General features: G+C 41.3%; 1 protein-coding gene across 1 annotated transcript in view; it reads left to right on the top strand.

The window, feature by feature from the left end:
• Positions 1-14442, top strand: part of LOC110509538 (interleukin-6 receptor subunit beta) — a 56280-nt gene that overhangs the window by 21899 nt on the left and 19939 nt on the right. The window contains exons 7-10 of the mRNA XM_021590456.2: positions 386-545; positions 732-814; positions 5658-5895; positions 14212-14412. Of these exons, the coding sequence (XP_021446131.2) occupies positions 386-545; positions 732-814; positions 5658-5895; positions 14212-14412 (682 nt within the window). The remainder of the gene's footprint in view (positions 1-385; positions 546-731; positions 815-5657; positions 5896-14211; positions 14413-14442) is intronic.

The raw sequence follows: 14442 nt of genomic DNA, 5'->3' as shown, positions 1-14442 counted from the left end.
TTCTTTAGACCTCAGAACTAGACTAATGTTGATATGTCCCGTGCCATTTGTTGTCACCTCAATCCCAAAATGAAAGGATAAGCATCATATAATTTCCTGGTGAAGGGATATTATGGTATGATCTACACAACAATAATGGCATTGGGTGTGTATGGCATGGGCTTGACGTTGGACTTGTTATAAGGTGTGTAAACATCTGGCAAATGTTGGAGTGAAATCTCTCTTTAATGTTAAAAGCCATCTATCCTATCCTTATTCTGTGTTATCAACAGTGAATCAAACATTCTACTTGTATTGTTGGTATTGCAAATTCACTGTAATATGCCACATTGTTGCCCTCTCGACTCCATTTGTCATTATATCCATTTAATTGACTCTCTTTTAGGTACCCCCAAATGACACTGAAAGCTACAAGGAGTCTTTCCGTCTTCAGTACCTCAAGCCGGACACGGAGTATGTAGTGCAGGTGCGATGCATTCATCATATGGGCTATGGCTATTGGAGTGACTGGAGCGCTAACTCTACCGCCAGGACCCCAGAGGACAGTGAGTAGCCATGACAACAAGCATATATCATTCTATTGTGTTTCATTTAGCATGTTAAGCTGTAGAACTCATATGTGAAGTCAGTGTATGAGATATTGTGATCCAGGTAGCTAGTCTATGGATGGCTCAGTTTGTCATATCTCAGATGGCTGAGTTATATCGATTTTGGCTCTGTTCTTTGCCCAGAGCCTACAAGTAAGCCAGACCTATGGAGAGTCATCATTCCCAGCCAAGTCAAAAGTGAGCGGAGAGTGCAAGTGATGTGTAAGGTAATGAAGGCCATACTGAAAATAGAGTGCCACAGTGATGTCTTCATAATACCCATAAAACCTAGTGGTCAAACACGGAAATGGTTGCAATAGTTTTTTTTCCCACCATCATTTGTTGTGTAGACCTCACCGTGAAATACTGACTTACAAGCTCTCACTGTGCGTTCCTATGAATGGAACAGTCCTCCACATGTTGGCAAGTATTCGGCCAGCAACCTTCACCTGTCAGCGGCAACCGCTTTCACGGGCTCCTCATTTGTACAAATACAGAAGGTAAACCACTCCATTATTTTGATGACCCAACTGTGAAACATAATTTATGTAAACTGACATTTGTTGCTTATTTCCTACTTTTTAGATGTGAAATAGAACTGTAAACTCAGCGTTCAGGTTGGTTCCACCAGGCTTATCATAATCGTGTGTGTGTGTGTGTGACCAGTATCTTTGAGGGGCCAGGTGCTGATCTACGCTGCTTTCCCCATCAATGGGGCTCTGGCAAAGACCTAATTTCTTGCCTTCTCACCAACGGTTGTCAATGGGGAGAACAGAATTTGGTATGTTTAGGCTGGCCTGGTAACTTCAGCATAGTATCTGTTTATGTCAGATATGACCTATTCTAACTACCATTAGAAATAGAACAGTGACTGTATGTGTGTTCAAAGATACCTGTATGGAGCAAGACTTGCAAGATGATGTGATGGAATCCGGTGGGCTTCATGCTGATGTCTGAAATGGAGACACCTTGCCCTCAGCAATGAAATGTAATTTTTTTTTTATTGTCTTTTGATATTTATTGAATCGAATGGTACTATCAATGGACCTGTGTATTCTTCAAACATATCAGGGAACTCCTTTCTTAGGCTACACGGTGTCCTGTACACCATATAGGAAGGTTTGACGACTGACATGTTTGGCAAGGTAGCCCCTGCCCCACCAGATGAATATCTGTATTGGCGATGAATGACAATTGGATGAAAAACGAGTGTAATATTCGCAGAAAATAATTTAAACAGTTATGTGAAAGATGGTTTATTCTGTGGAACTGTTACACTTGGAAGTTATCAAAACACTGATCTCACATCTGTAGTTATTGAACTTTAGCTGGACCCATGAGGCGTACTGTCATACCCAGGATGGAGTGTCATGCACTCCACATTTGCTGCCACCTGACTGCACATGTCCTTAACCTGTAATGCATTATATAGATGGAAGGGACTCCCCCACTGGAGAGTAGAAGACATAACCTCATCCAGAGAGTTAGACAGCCACATCCTTAGATTTGGGCAAGTAATGCCATTCTGGTCAGACAGCTGAAGTTGTACTCCAGACACAACTGATTTTGATTAGTTAGGTAAAGTGTAGGCATAGTCTTTATAAGCACAATATATTTACAGCAGAAAATGTTTTGTATTTGTAACATAAACATGTCCAATATTTTATATTTTTTAGGTGATGTATTTACTCTCAAGGTGGGCGACGTTTGTGCAATGTCCACATGTAGCCCACACCTGTAGGCGTATTAGTTCTGGGATTTTGTCTCCCGGGAAAGATAAACAGCGGACATAAGGACAGACGAGACAAAACTAGCCAGTTTTAGAATTGTGTTGTAGGACAGCTGAGCTGATTTTAAACTAGCAGTAGTTGATATTGTTTCCACAGTAACATGTATTTATATTTTGGTATTTGGTATTTTTTTTAGGATCCCCATTAGTAGCTGCTCTTCCTGGGGTCCACATGAAACATGACATAATACAGAACATTAATAGACATACAGTTGAAGTAGGAAGTTTACATACGCTTAGGTTGGATTCTTTTAAAACTCGTTTTTCAACCACTCCACACATTTCTTGTTAACAAACTATAGTTTTGGCAAGTCAGTTAGGACATCTACTTTGTGCATGACACAAGTCATTTTTCCACCAATTGTTTACAGACCAATTATTTCACTTATAATTCACTGTATCACAATTCCAGTGGGTCAGAAGTTTACATACACTAAGTTGACTGTGCATTTAAACAGCTTGGAAAATTCCAGAAAATGATGTCATGGCTTTAGAAGCTTCTGCTAATTGACATAATTTGAGTCAATTGGAGTTGTACCTGTGGATGTATTTCAAGGCCTGACTTCAAACTCAGTGCCTCTTTGCTCTTTACATCATGAGAAAATCAAAAGAAATCAGCCAAGACCTCAGAAAAAAAATTGTAGACCACAAGTCTGGTTCATCCTTGGGAGCAATTTCCAAACGCCTGAAGGTACCATGTTCAACTGTACAAACAATAGTACGCAGGTATAAACACCATGGGACCACGCAGCCGTCATACCGCTCAGGAAGGAGACGCGTTCTGTCTCCTAGAGATGAACGTACTTTGTTGCGAAAAGTGAAAATCAATCCCAGAACAACCGCAAAAGACCTTGTGAAGATGCTGGAGAAACAGGTACAATCTGTATTGGCCACCCATTCTATATCACAGTAAAAACAAGGAATATATCGATATAACCTGAAAGGCCGCTCAGCAAAGAAGAAGCCACTGCTCCAAAACTTCTTAAAAAAGCCAGACTATGGTTTGCAATTGCACATGGGGACAACACCATCCCAACCATGAAGAACGGGGGTGGCAGCATCATGTTGTGGGGGTGCTTTGCTGCAGGAGGGACTGGTACACTTCACAAAATAATTGGCATCATGAGGCAGGAAAATTATGTGGATATATTGAAGCAACATCTCAAGACGTCAGGAAGTTACACCTTGGACGCAGATGGGTCCAAATGGACAATGCCCCAAGCATACTTCCAAAGTTGTGGCAAAATGGCTTAAGGACAACAAAGTCAAGGTATTGGAGTGGCCATCACAAAGCCCTGACCTCAATCCTATAGACAATTTGTGGGCAGAACTGAAAAGGCATGTGCGAGCAAGGAGGCCTACAAACCTGACTCGGTTACAGCAGCTCTGTCATATGCCTTTTATACATAACACCTGACTTGAAGTAAAGATTCAATTATGTATTAATCAATGCCACAAAACTGGGACATTGAAAAGAAACCATAATTACATTGTGAGAGCGCACAGATTTTTCTGCTTTTCCATTATACAAATTGGACCAGCACAAATGACACAATGTAAACAGCATATTGTGATTTTTGGTGGGTGAGTTACAAACAAGTGATTCCTCACAAAACCCAGACATTAAAGGACTGGTTTTCACAAAATGTAATCCATTGAAGAAGTGTCCTTTTGGAGGAAGGATTGTTGACGTATACTGAACAAAAAGCCCTAATATATGGATTTCACATGACTGGAAATAAAGACATGTATCTGTTGGTCACAGATACCATTAAAAACAAAAGTACCTTTGTGGATCAGAAAACCAGTCAGCATTTGGTATGACCACCATTTGCCTCATGCAGCGCGGCACTTCTCCTTCGTATAGAGTTGATCAGGCTGTTGATTGTGGAATGTTGTCCCACTCCTCTTCAAAGGCTATGCGAAGTTTCTGGAGATTGGTTGGAACTGGAACATGCTGTTGTACACGTCTGGTGAGTATGCAGGCCCTGGAAGAAATGGTGACATTTTGATCTACCAGGATTCATGTACAGATCCTTGGGACATGGGGACTTGCATTATCATGCTGAAACATGAGATGATGGCGGCGGATGAATGGCATGACAATGGGCCTAGGTATCTCATCACGGTATCTCTGTGCATTCAAATTGCTATCAATACAATGCAATTGTGTTTGTTGTCCGTAGCTTATGCCTGCCCATACCATAACCCCACCGCCACCATGGGGTGGCTCTCTGTTCACAACGTTGACATCAGCAAACCGCTTGCCCACACAGCGCCATACACGTGGTCTGCAGTTGTAAGTCTTTCTCTAAAATGACGTTGGAGGCGGCTCATGGTAGAGAAATGAACATTACATTTTCTTGCAACTGCTCTTGTGGACATTCCTGCAGTCAGCATGCCAATTGCATTCTCTCTCAACTTGAGACATCTGTGGCATTGTGTTGTGATACAATTGCACATTTTAGATTTGCACTTTTAGGTGCACCAGTGTAATAATCATGCTGTTTAATCAGCTTATTTATATGCCACACTAGTCAGGTGGATAGATTGTCTTGATAAAGGAGATATGCTCACTTGCTTTTGTGCACAAAATTTTAGAGAAATAACTTTTTTTTAGCTCAATGAACATGGGACCAACACTTTACATGTTGCGTTTTTGTATCTACAAATTGGCATAAAATATGACATTTTGGCCTTACACAGCACTCTTTTAAGACTCCATTGTGTTTCATCTTTAGGTGCTGCAAAGCAAACATTGGTGTCATATGAAGCTTTGTCGCTTGTTCTGTAATATGAGTAGTATTTTGGTTTCATCTTTTTTTTGTACATTTAATTTATGAATATAAAAAATGAACATGAATATTGAATAGTATTTGTAAAACTAACAAACAGAGATCCCACTCTGGAACTTTGATATGCCCATTAAGTATATTATGTTCAACAATGTATTGAAATAAATCATTTTTTTAGGCCATATACAGGTGAATATATTCATTAAAGTCACCATGTCTGAGAGAGATTTACATGGTTCTCAATACGTCACGCTAGGGTAACCCTATATGAAATACCTTATTTGAAAAGGTTATAAAATCCCACATTTTAAAGTGTATGGTTAAAAAATTATTGGAACCATTTCCGTGTGTGACCGCTAAGTTTAATGGGTATTACTGTATGACTCACACTGTGGTACTCTATACTACTGATTTATTATCAGCTCCATCTATTACTTGAATAATAACAGGTGATTGGTTGTTGCCTCCTTCTTTTCCCTGCTACAGGATCCAGTGGAGTCCAATGGAAGGATACAGGGCTACAGCATCAAGATCCAAGATGGAAACTGGGAGACGGTGGCGGTCAATGACTCTGACCTGGATTCTAGGTCGCAAGAGAGGAAAATTATCCCCCTTTACCAGATTCCCTGGTCTGACAAGAGAAGAGGCCTCATTGAATTGAAGGCCTGGAATTCTGTTGGCGAGTCTCCCCAAGCGTCTTTGGTCATCCCAAAATTGACACAAGGTATGTTGACCTTGTCAGCTATACACTATGGTGTTACTCATACTTTCTTCTCAATCTTACCAATGAAGTAAGATATACTGAACAAAAATATAAATGCAACAATTTCAAAGATTACGGTTACAATTCATCAGTCAATTGAAATAAATGTATTAGGCCCTAATCTATGTATTTCACATGACTGGGAATACAGATATGCATCTGTTGGAATGGGCATGGATCAAAAAACATTCCGTATCTGGTGTGACCACCATTTGCCTCATGCAGCGCAATACATCTCCTTTGCACAGATTTGATCAGGCTGTTGATTGTGGACTGTGGAATGTTGTCTTACTGCTGTGCGATGTTGCTGGATATTGGGGGGGAACTGGAACACACTGTCGTACATGTCGATCCAGAGCATCCCAAACATGCTCAATGGGTGACATGTCTGTTGAGTATGCAGAAAGTGGAAGAATTGGGACATTTTTAGCTTCCAGGAATTGTGTACAGATCCTTGCGACATTCGGGCCTTGCGTTATTTATTTTTATTTCACCTTTATTTAACCAGGAAGGCCAGTTGAGAACAAGTTCTAATTTACAATTGCGACCTGGCCAAGATAGCGCGACACAAACAACACAGGGTTACACATGGGATAAACAAACATTACAGTCAATAACACAATAGAAACGTCTACATACAGTGTGTGAAAATGTAGTAAGATTCGGGAGGTATAAGGCAATATATAGGCCATAGTGGCGAAATAATTACAATTTAGCAATTAAACACTGGAGTGATAGATGTGCAGAAGATGAATGTACAAGTAGAGATACTGGGGTGCAAAGGAGCAAAAAAATAAATAACAGTATGGGGATGAGGTATTTGGGTGGGCTATTTACAGATGGGCTATGTACAGGTGCAATGATCGGTAAGCTGCTCTGACAGCTGATGCTTAAAGTTAGTGAGGGAGATCTAAGTCTCCGTGTTACGAATCCCTTTTGGCCCGACAGTCTAGGTGGGGATGGTAATGAGACCCGTAACATAACTCATGCAATTTATAATAGTGACAAAGTAAATGTGTGAACGAAATAACCACAACAACTGAAATCTACCGTCAAACTCAGGGTTTATTAATAAACACACAGTAATGGGGGGAGCAGGAAAAGGGGCTGAGCTGGACCCAAGGAAAGAAACAATAAATATTCAAAACACCCCTAAGCTAGACTAGCCTACTTTAAACAACAGCTAACTAACTAACCAAAAATACAGTGGGTGGTCCGCCCAGTTCTAACTAGTGTATTTAACAAAGTTCACCTACGGGTAGTGTATGCCCATGGGCGACTTGTCTTGGTTCCCCCTTTTCCCACCAGCAAACAAACAAACACCATAACCAAAAACAATCCTCACAGGTGATGACAAAGTGCTATGGAGGTGCTCAAACAAAAGAGAGGTCAATACACAAAGAGAGCATGAGACCTACAGACATGGCATTTACAGAGAGATTGAGCTCAACAGCAAACAACTGACAGGGTTTTTAAACAAAGGGAAAGGAACAGTGATTGGGTAGGAAACAGGAGGAGGTGTGTCTTCTGATTGATGATTGGTGACTGATTGGGGAGTGATGATTTTCACCTGTGAGGGGAGAAGGAGAGAAAAGAAACACACACACACACACAGGATACTTGTATCCATAACACTCCAGCTTCAGTGATTTTTTTCAATTCGTTCCAGTCAGTGGCAGCAGAGAACTGGAAGGAAAGGCGTCCAAATGAGGAATTGTCTTTGGGGATGACCAGTGAAACATACCTGCTGGAGCGCGTGCTACGGGTGGGTGCTGCTATGGTTACCAGTGAGCTGAGATAAGGCGGGGCTTTACCTAGCAAAGACTTATAGATCACCTGGAGCCAGTGGGTTTGGAGACGAATATGAAGTGAGGGCCAGCCAACAAGAGCATACAGGTCGCAGTGGTGGGTAGTATATGGGGCTTTGGTGACAAAACGGATGGCACTGTGATAGACTACATCCAATTTGCTGAGTAGAGTGTTGGAGGCTATTTTGTAAAGGACATCACCGAAGTCAAGGATCGGTAGGATAGTCCGTTTTACGAGGGTATGTTTGGCAGCATGAGTGAAGGATGCTTTGTTGCGAAATAGGAAGCCGATTCTAGATTTAATGCTGAAACATGAGGTGATGGCGGCGGATGAATGGCACGACAATGGGCCTCAGGATCTCGTCACGGTATCTCTGTAAGCTTTTCGTTTATATGGAACATTTATGGGATCTTTTATTTCAGCTCATGAAACATGGGATCAACAGTTTACATGTTGTGTTTATGTTTGTTCAGTGTATATTGTCGCTCTCTGATGGAAATATCTCCAAAAAGGCAATTTTTCAGCAAGAGAGAAAGTTATTTCAACATTGATGGACACAGCATCACAAAAGTTCATAACGACCGCATTCTGGGTTAGATATTCACACCTCACTAAACAATTGCTGTTTTACAACAACAAACAATTATTGGGAGTTACGAGTTTGATGCATGTTATATGTAGTGAACATGTTGCCATTTTTGCTTTAATTTTCCAAGATTGTTTTATCATGTGAATAATTTATAGGCCGTTCTGATGAACTGTACTTTACAATGGTTGCAATTGCGATTTGATATAATAACTCACTTCCTACTGTCAAGGCACTCACACAGGGTTGTAGCCAAAGGCAACCACCCCCAAAATTCCCAATCCAACCAACAATATTTAACTTTATACAATGCATTCGGAAAGTATTCAGACCCCTCGACTATTTACACATTTTGTTACATTACAACCTTCTAAAATGTATTATATTGTTTTTTTCCCTCATCAAACTACACACTTCCTCATAATGACTAAGCAAATGTATAAAATAAAATAACTATCACATTTACATAAGTATTCAGACCCTTTACTCAGTACTTTGCTGAAGCAATTTTGGCTCCGCTCATCATTCCCTAGATCCTGACTAGTCTCCCAGTTCCTGCCGCTGAAAAACATTTTCACAGAATGATACTGCCACCACCATGCTTCACCATAGGGATGGTGCCAGGTTTCCTCCAAACATGATGCTTGGCATTCAGGCCAAAGAGTTCAATCTTGGTTTCATCAGACCAGAGAATCTGGTTTCTCATGGTCTGAGAGTCTTTAGGTGCCTTTTGGCAAACTCCATGTGGGCTGTCATGTACCTTTTACAGAGGAGTGGCTTCCGTCTGGCCACTCTACCATAACGGCCTGATTTGTGGAGTGCTGCAGTGATAGTTGTCCTTCTGGAAGGCTCCCCCATCTCCACAGAGGAACTCTCGAGCTCTGTCAGAGTGACCTTCGGGTTCCTGGTCACCTCCCTGACCAAGGCCCTTCTCCCACGATTGCTCAGTTTGGCCGGGCAGCCAGCTCTAGGAAGAGTCTTGGTGGTTCCATACTTCTTCCATTTTAAGAATGATGGAGGCCGCTGTGTTCTTGGGGACCTTCAATGCTGCAGATTTTTTTTGGTACCCTTCCCCAGATTTGTGCCTCGACACAATCCTGTCTTAGAGCTCTATGGGAAATTCCTTCAACCTTATGGCTTGGGTTTTGCAGAATTTACCACAGGTGGACTCCAATCAAGTTGTAGAAACATCAAGGATCAATGGAAACAGGATGCACCTGAACTCAATTTTGAGTCTCATAGAAAAGGGTCTGAGTACTTATGTAAATATTTATATATAAAAATGTTTATACATTTTGCGAAAAATTCTAAAAACCTGTTCTTGCTTTGTCATTTTAGGATATTGTTTGTAGATTAGCTGAGTTTTTTTTGTATTTAATCAATTTTAGAATAAGGCTGTAACATAACAAATGTGGAAAAAGTCAAGGGGTCTGAGGAGTTTCCGAAGGCACTGTAAACTCCATAAATAAAGTTGTGTAGTCATCTTTTAAGAGTGTATAGAAGGTAAATGCTTGATCTGAATTAAAACCAGCCTGTCTGCTTACTTTACCCTTGCCTGACGACTCACCCTGAATTTAATTTCGCTGCTCTATCAATTGCTACATACATTCAGTATGAATCTGCCATCCAGAAGTAGTTTTTTGTAACTTCAAAATGAGGGGTATTATACAAAACAAAATAATCTGCATTTGGATCGTCTTTAACCAGAGTATCACATTTATAAAGTCATATATGGGCCAGCTCTGGCTCAACCCATCGGTTTCTGGGACCAATCAGTGGTCAGCTTTCTAGAAATTTTAGGGGAGGGAGGCAAATCCAGAGAAGAAACCAGATTAATTAAATCTCTCGACTGATCTTTGTGTGTACAAAAGCAGAATAAAACCACTTTATCTTTGAAAACTGGACCATCCATTTCTTTGTGACGTAAAAGCTAGAGGATCAATAACTGTGATCAATGGTTGAAGTGTCTCTATCAGGCTACACATTGTGATAAGCCGATAAACCCCATTATGTTATACAGCCCATTCACCTTCAGTTGACTTTCAGATGCCCTCCAGCAATGACGACTGACATCAAACAGTCCATAGGCTGTACAGTTTCAATTACGTTCTAATTCAAACTATCTATAAATGCACTCAGTTTCATAAGCAGGTAAATGATACTCGAGTCATTGGAATAATTTCCTCCAGCAATGACGACTGACATCAAACAGTCCATAGGCTGTACAGTTTCAATTACGTTCTAATTCAAACTATCTATAAATGCGCTCAGTTTCATAAGCAGGTAAATGATACTCGAGTCATTGGAATAATTTCGCAATTTCAATAGCATTAGTAAAAAGTGTATTTCACTATCAAGTGAAATACACACTATCAAGTACATTTCTGTAGAGGAGGAAGGGGAGGACCATCCTCAGTGAATTTCATGAAAATAATGAAACATTGAAAAAGTTAACCTTTTTTGATAAAACTATACTAAATATAATCACGTCACCAAATAATTGATTAAAACGCACTGTTTTGCGATGGTCTACAGTAGGCTCAAAAGTAACACCATGGTGTAGCTGGAGGACAGCTAGTTTCTGTCCTCCTCTGGGTACATTGACTTCAATACAAAACCTACGAGGCTCGTGGTTCTCACCCCCCTTCCATAGGCATACACAGTAATTATGACAACTTCCAGATGACATCCTCCTGGCAGCATGAATTGACATGTTTTCCACTTGATCAAAGGATCAGAGAATTAATATAGTACTGAAAGCATAAGCTACAGCTAGGTAGCACTGCAGTGCATAAAATGTGGTGAGTAGTTGACTATGTATAAACTCACCAAAAAAAGAAACGTCCTCTCACTGTCAACTGCGTTTATTTTCAGCAAACTTAACGTGGAAATATTTGTATGAACATAAGATTCAACAACTGAGACATAAACTGAACAAGTTCCACAGACATGTGACTAACAGAAAATTAATAATTTGTCCCTGAACAGGGGGGGATGGTCAAAATCGAAAGTAACAGTCAATATATGGTGTGGCCACCAGCTGCATTAACTACTGCAGTGCATCTCCTCATGGACTGCACCAAATTTGCCAGTTTCAGTTCTTGCTGTGAGATGTTACTCCACTCTTCCACCAAGGCACCTGCAAGTTCCCGGACATTTCTGGGTGGAATGGCCCTAGCCCTCACCCTCCAATCCAACAGATCCCAGATGTGCTCAATGGGATGGAGATCCGGGCTCTTCGCTGGCCTTGACAGAGCACTGACATTCCTGTCTTGCAGGAAATCACGCACAGAACGAGCAGTATGGGTGGTGACATTGTCATGCTGGAGGGTCATGTCAGGATGAACCTGCAGGAAGGGTACCACATGAGGGAGGGGGATGTCTTCCCTGTAACGCACAGTGTTGAGATTGCCTGCAATGACTACAAGCTCAGTCCGATGATGCTGTGACACCCAGACCATGACTGACCCTCCACCTCTAAATCTATCCCGCTCCAGAGTACAGGCCTCGGTGTAACGCTCATTCCTTCGACGATAAACGTGAATCCGACCATCACCCCTGGTGAGACAAAACCGCAACTCGTCAGTCAAGAGCACTTTTTTCCAGTCCTGTCTGGTCCAGTGACTGTGGGTTTGTGCCCATAGGCAACGTTGTTGCTGGTGATGTCTGGTGAGGACCTGCCTTACAACAGGCCTACAAGCCCTTAGTCCAGCCTCTCTCAGCCTATTTCAGACAGTTTGAGCACTGATGGAGGGATTGTGCATTTCTGGTGTAACTCGGGCAGTTGTTGTTGCCATCCTGTACCTGTCCCACAGGTGTGATGTTTGGATGTACCGATCCTGTGCTGTGCCGATCCTGGGTGAACGGATAGTCTCTGCATGTGTGTTTCCAACCGTAAAGCATGGAGGATTAGGTGTTCTGGTGTGGGGGTGCTTTGCTGGTGACGCTGTCTGTGATTTATTTAGAATTCAAGGCATACTTAACCAGCATGGCTACCACAGCATTCTGCAGCGATATGCCATCCCATCTGGTTTGGGCTTAGTGGGGCTATCATTTGTTTTTCAACAGGACAATGACCCAAAATACCTCCAGGCTGTGTAAGGGCTATTTGACCAAGGAGAGTGATTCATCAGATGACCTGGCCTCCACAATCACTTCAATCACTTGACCTCAACCAATTGAGATGGTTTGGGATGAGTCGGACCACAAAGTAAAGGAAAAGCAGCCAACAAGTGCTCAGAATATTTGGAAACTCCTTCAAGACTGTTGGAAAAGCATTCCAGTTGAAGCTTGTTGAGAGAATGTCAAGAGTCTGCAAATCTGTCATCAAAGGGTGGCTATTTGAAGAATATCAAAATATAAAATATATTTTGATTTTGTTAACACTTTTTTTGGTTACTACATGTTTCCATATGTTATTTCATAGTTTTGATATGTTCACCATTATTCTACAAATTCAGAAAAAAAATATATTTTTAAGAAAAACCCTTGAATGAGTAGGTGTTCTAAAACTTTTTTAACTGGCAGTGTATATCTACTCAAATTTCAACCCTATGTCCTGCTCAATAAATTAATACTGACCGAGTCTACACTCTCCTTGTACGCGAGAGACAGAAATAGTACGTTTGGCCCAATGCCCTATATCTTTAATTTCGATAATTGGCTGGATTGTGTACTAGCACTCGAAATGTAATCACTAAGCCTGGAAATTGAATAACTAATCCTACACCGACTATGTCAGAATAACAACAAGAATGCAGCCTCCATATCTTGTTCAAAAACCTCATGGTGCATAACATCATCTGGGTGTGTAATTTAAACTGCTTTTCAGTTTCATATTGGCTGAATGCAACATGAAGGCCTCGTTCTATCTTAGATTCCTTGCACGGTGCATCAATATGTTGTGACGTTGGTACCATTAAATGCAATGAAAATTATTTTAACAAATCAATTCACTATGCTTAATTATTACAATGATTAAATTGCTCATGTAACAATTGTCCAACCGGACAATTCCTTTGTCTGTATAAATGAAGTGGAACGTAGCTACCTTTCACGTGAGCGCGCCAGACCGAGGCTGTGGCACTCTGCCAGACCACTCACTCAAAGAGCCCTTATGAGCCCCTCCTTTTGAGTAGAATCCTCAAAACAGATTCTAAATACTGTTGACATCTAGTGGAAGCCTTGGGAAGTCAAACATAAGTAATATCACCCTGTATCTTCAATGGGGGCCGAGTTGAAAAACTACAAACCCCAGATTTCCTACTTCCTGGTTGGATTTTTCTCAGGTTTCTGCCTGCCATATGAGTCCTGTTATACTCACAGACATCATTCAAACAGTTTTAGAAACGTCAGAGTCTTTTCTATCCAATACTACTAATAATATGCATATATTAACATCTGGGACAGAGTAGGAGGTAGTTCCCTGTGGGCACGCTATTCATCCAAAAGTGAAAATGCTGCCCCCTATCCCAAAAGAGTTAAGAAAATATTTACCAAATAATCTAATGTAAAGAATTATAAAAAGTAACGTACCGAGTCAATGTGCGGGATCTAGGTTTTACATTTAGATTTATAGAAAATGTACAACTAAAGGATGCATTTTTTACTCCTCCCATTGACTTGCCAAACCCCAAACCCTGGTCTGGTCTGCTGTGTCTGCTTCACAAGCATTCCCAGAAATCTTGCAATGTTGTGCTTCTGGGTTTAGAAACGGTGATATTATATTTATCTTATCCATCTAGCTAGCTTGGCTTAGCTCTGTTCATATATTTATACGAATGTGTGTCAGGAGAGACTACAGTATATTGATGTAAACGGTTCGGCATTGAGATGCTCATATCATGGTGTCACGTTGTATTTGTGTGTGCTGTGTATTTCAGAGCCCCCTTCGGTGGAATGGCTCAGCTGGTTTACTCAGCAGGGGAGGCTGTGGGTGAAATGGCAGCCCCCCAATGTGACGGCCACAGGGGAGCCCTACAGGTCTGAGGTGACGGAGTACATACTGGAGTGGGTGTCTGTCAGTGATGGCGCTATGGACTGGCAGAGAGAACGTAGGCATACTAGGACGGCAGCCATTAAAGGTAAGAAGGAAACACACATGCTATGTTTTT

Source organism: Oncorhynchus mykiss, chromosome Y, assembly GCF_013265735.2.
Source record: "Oncorhynchus mykiss isolate Arlee chromosome Y, USDA_OmykA_1.1, whole genome shotgun sequence".
Lineage (NCBI taxonomy): Eukaryota > Metazoa > Chordata > Actinopteri > Salmoniformes > Salmonidae > Oncorhynchus > Oncorhynchus mykiss.
This window is presented reverse-complemented; position numbering and strand designations above follow the sequence as displayed.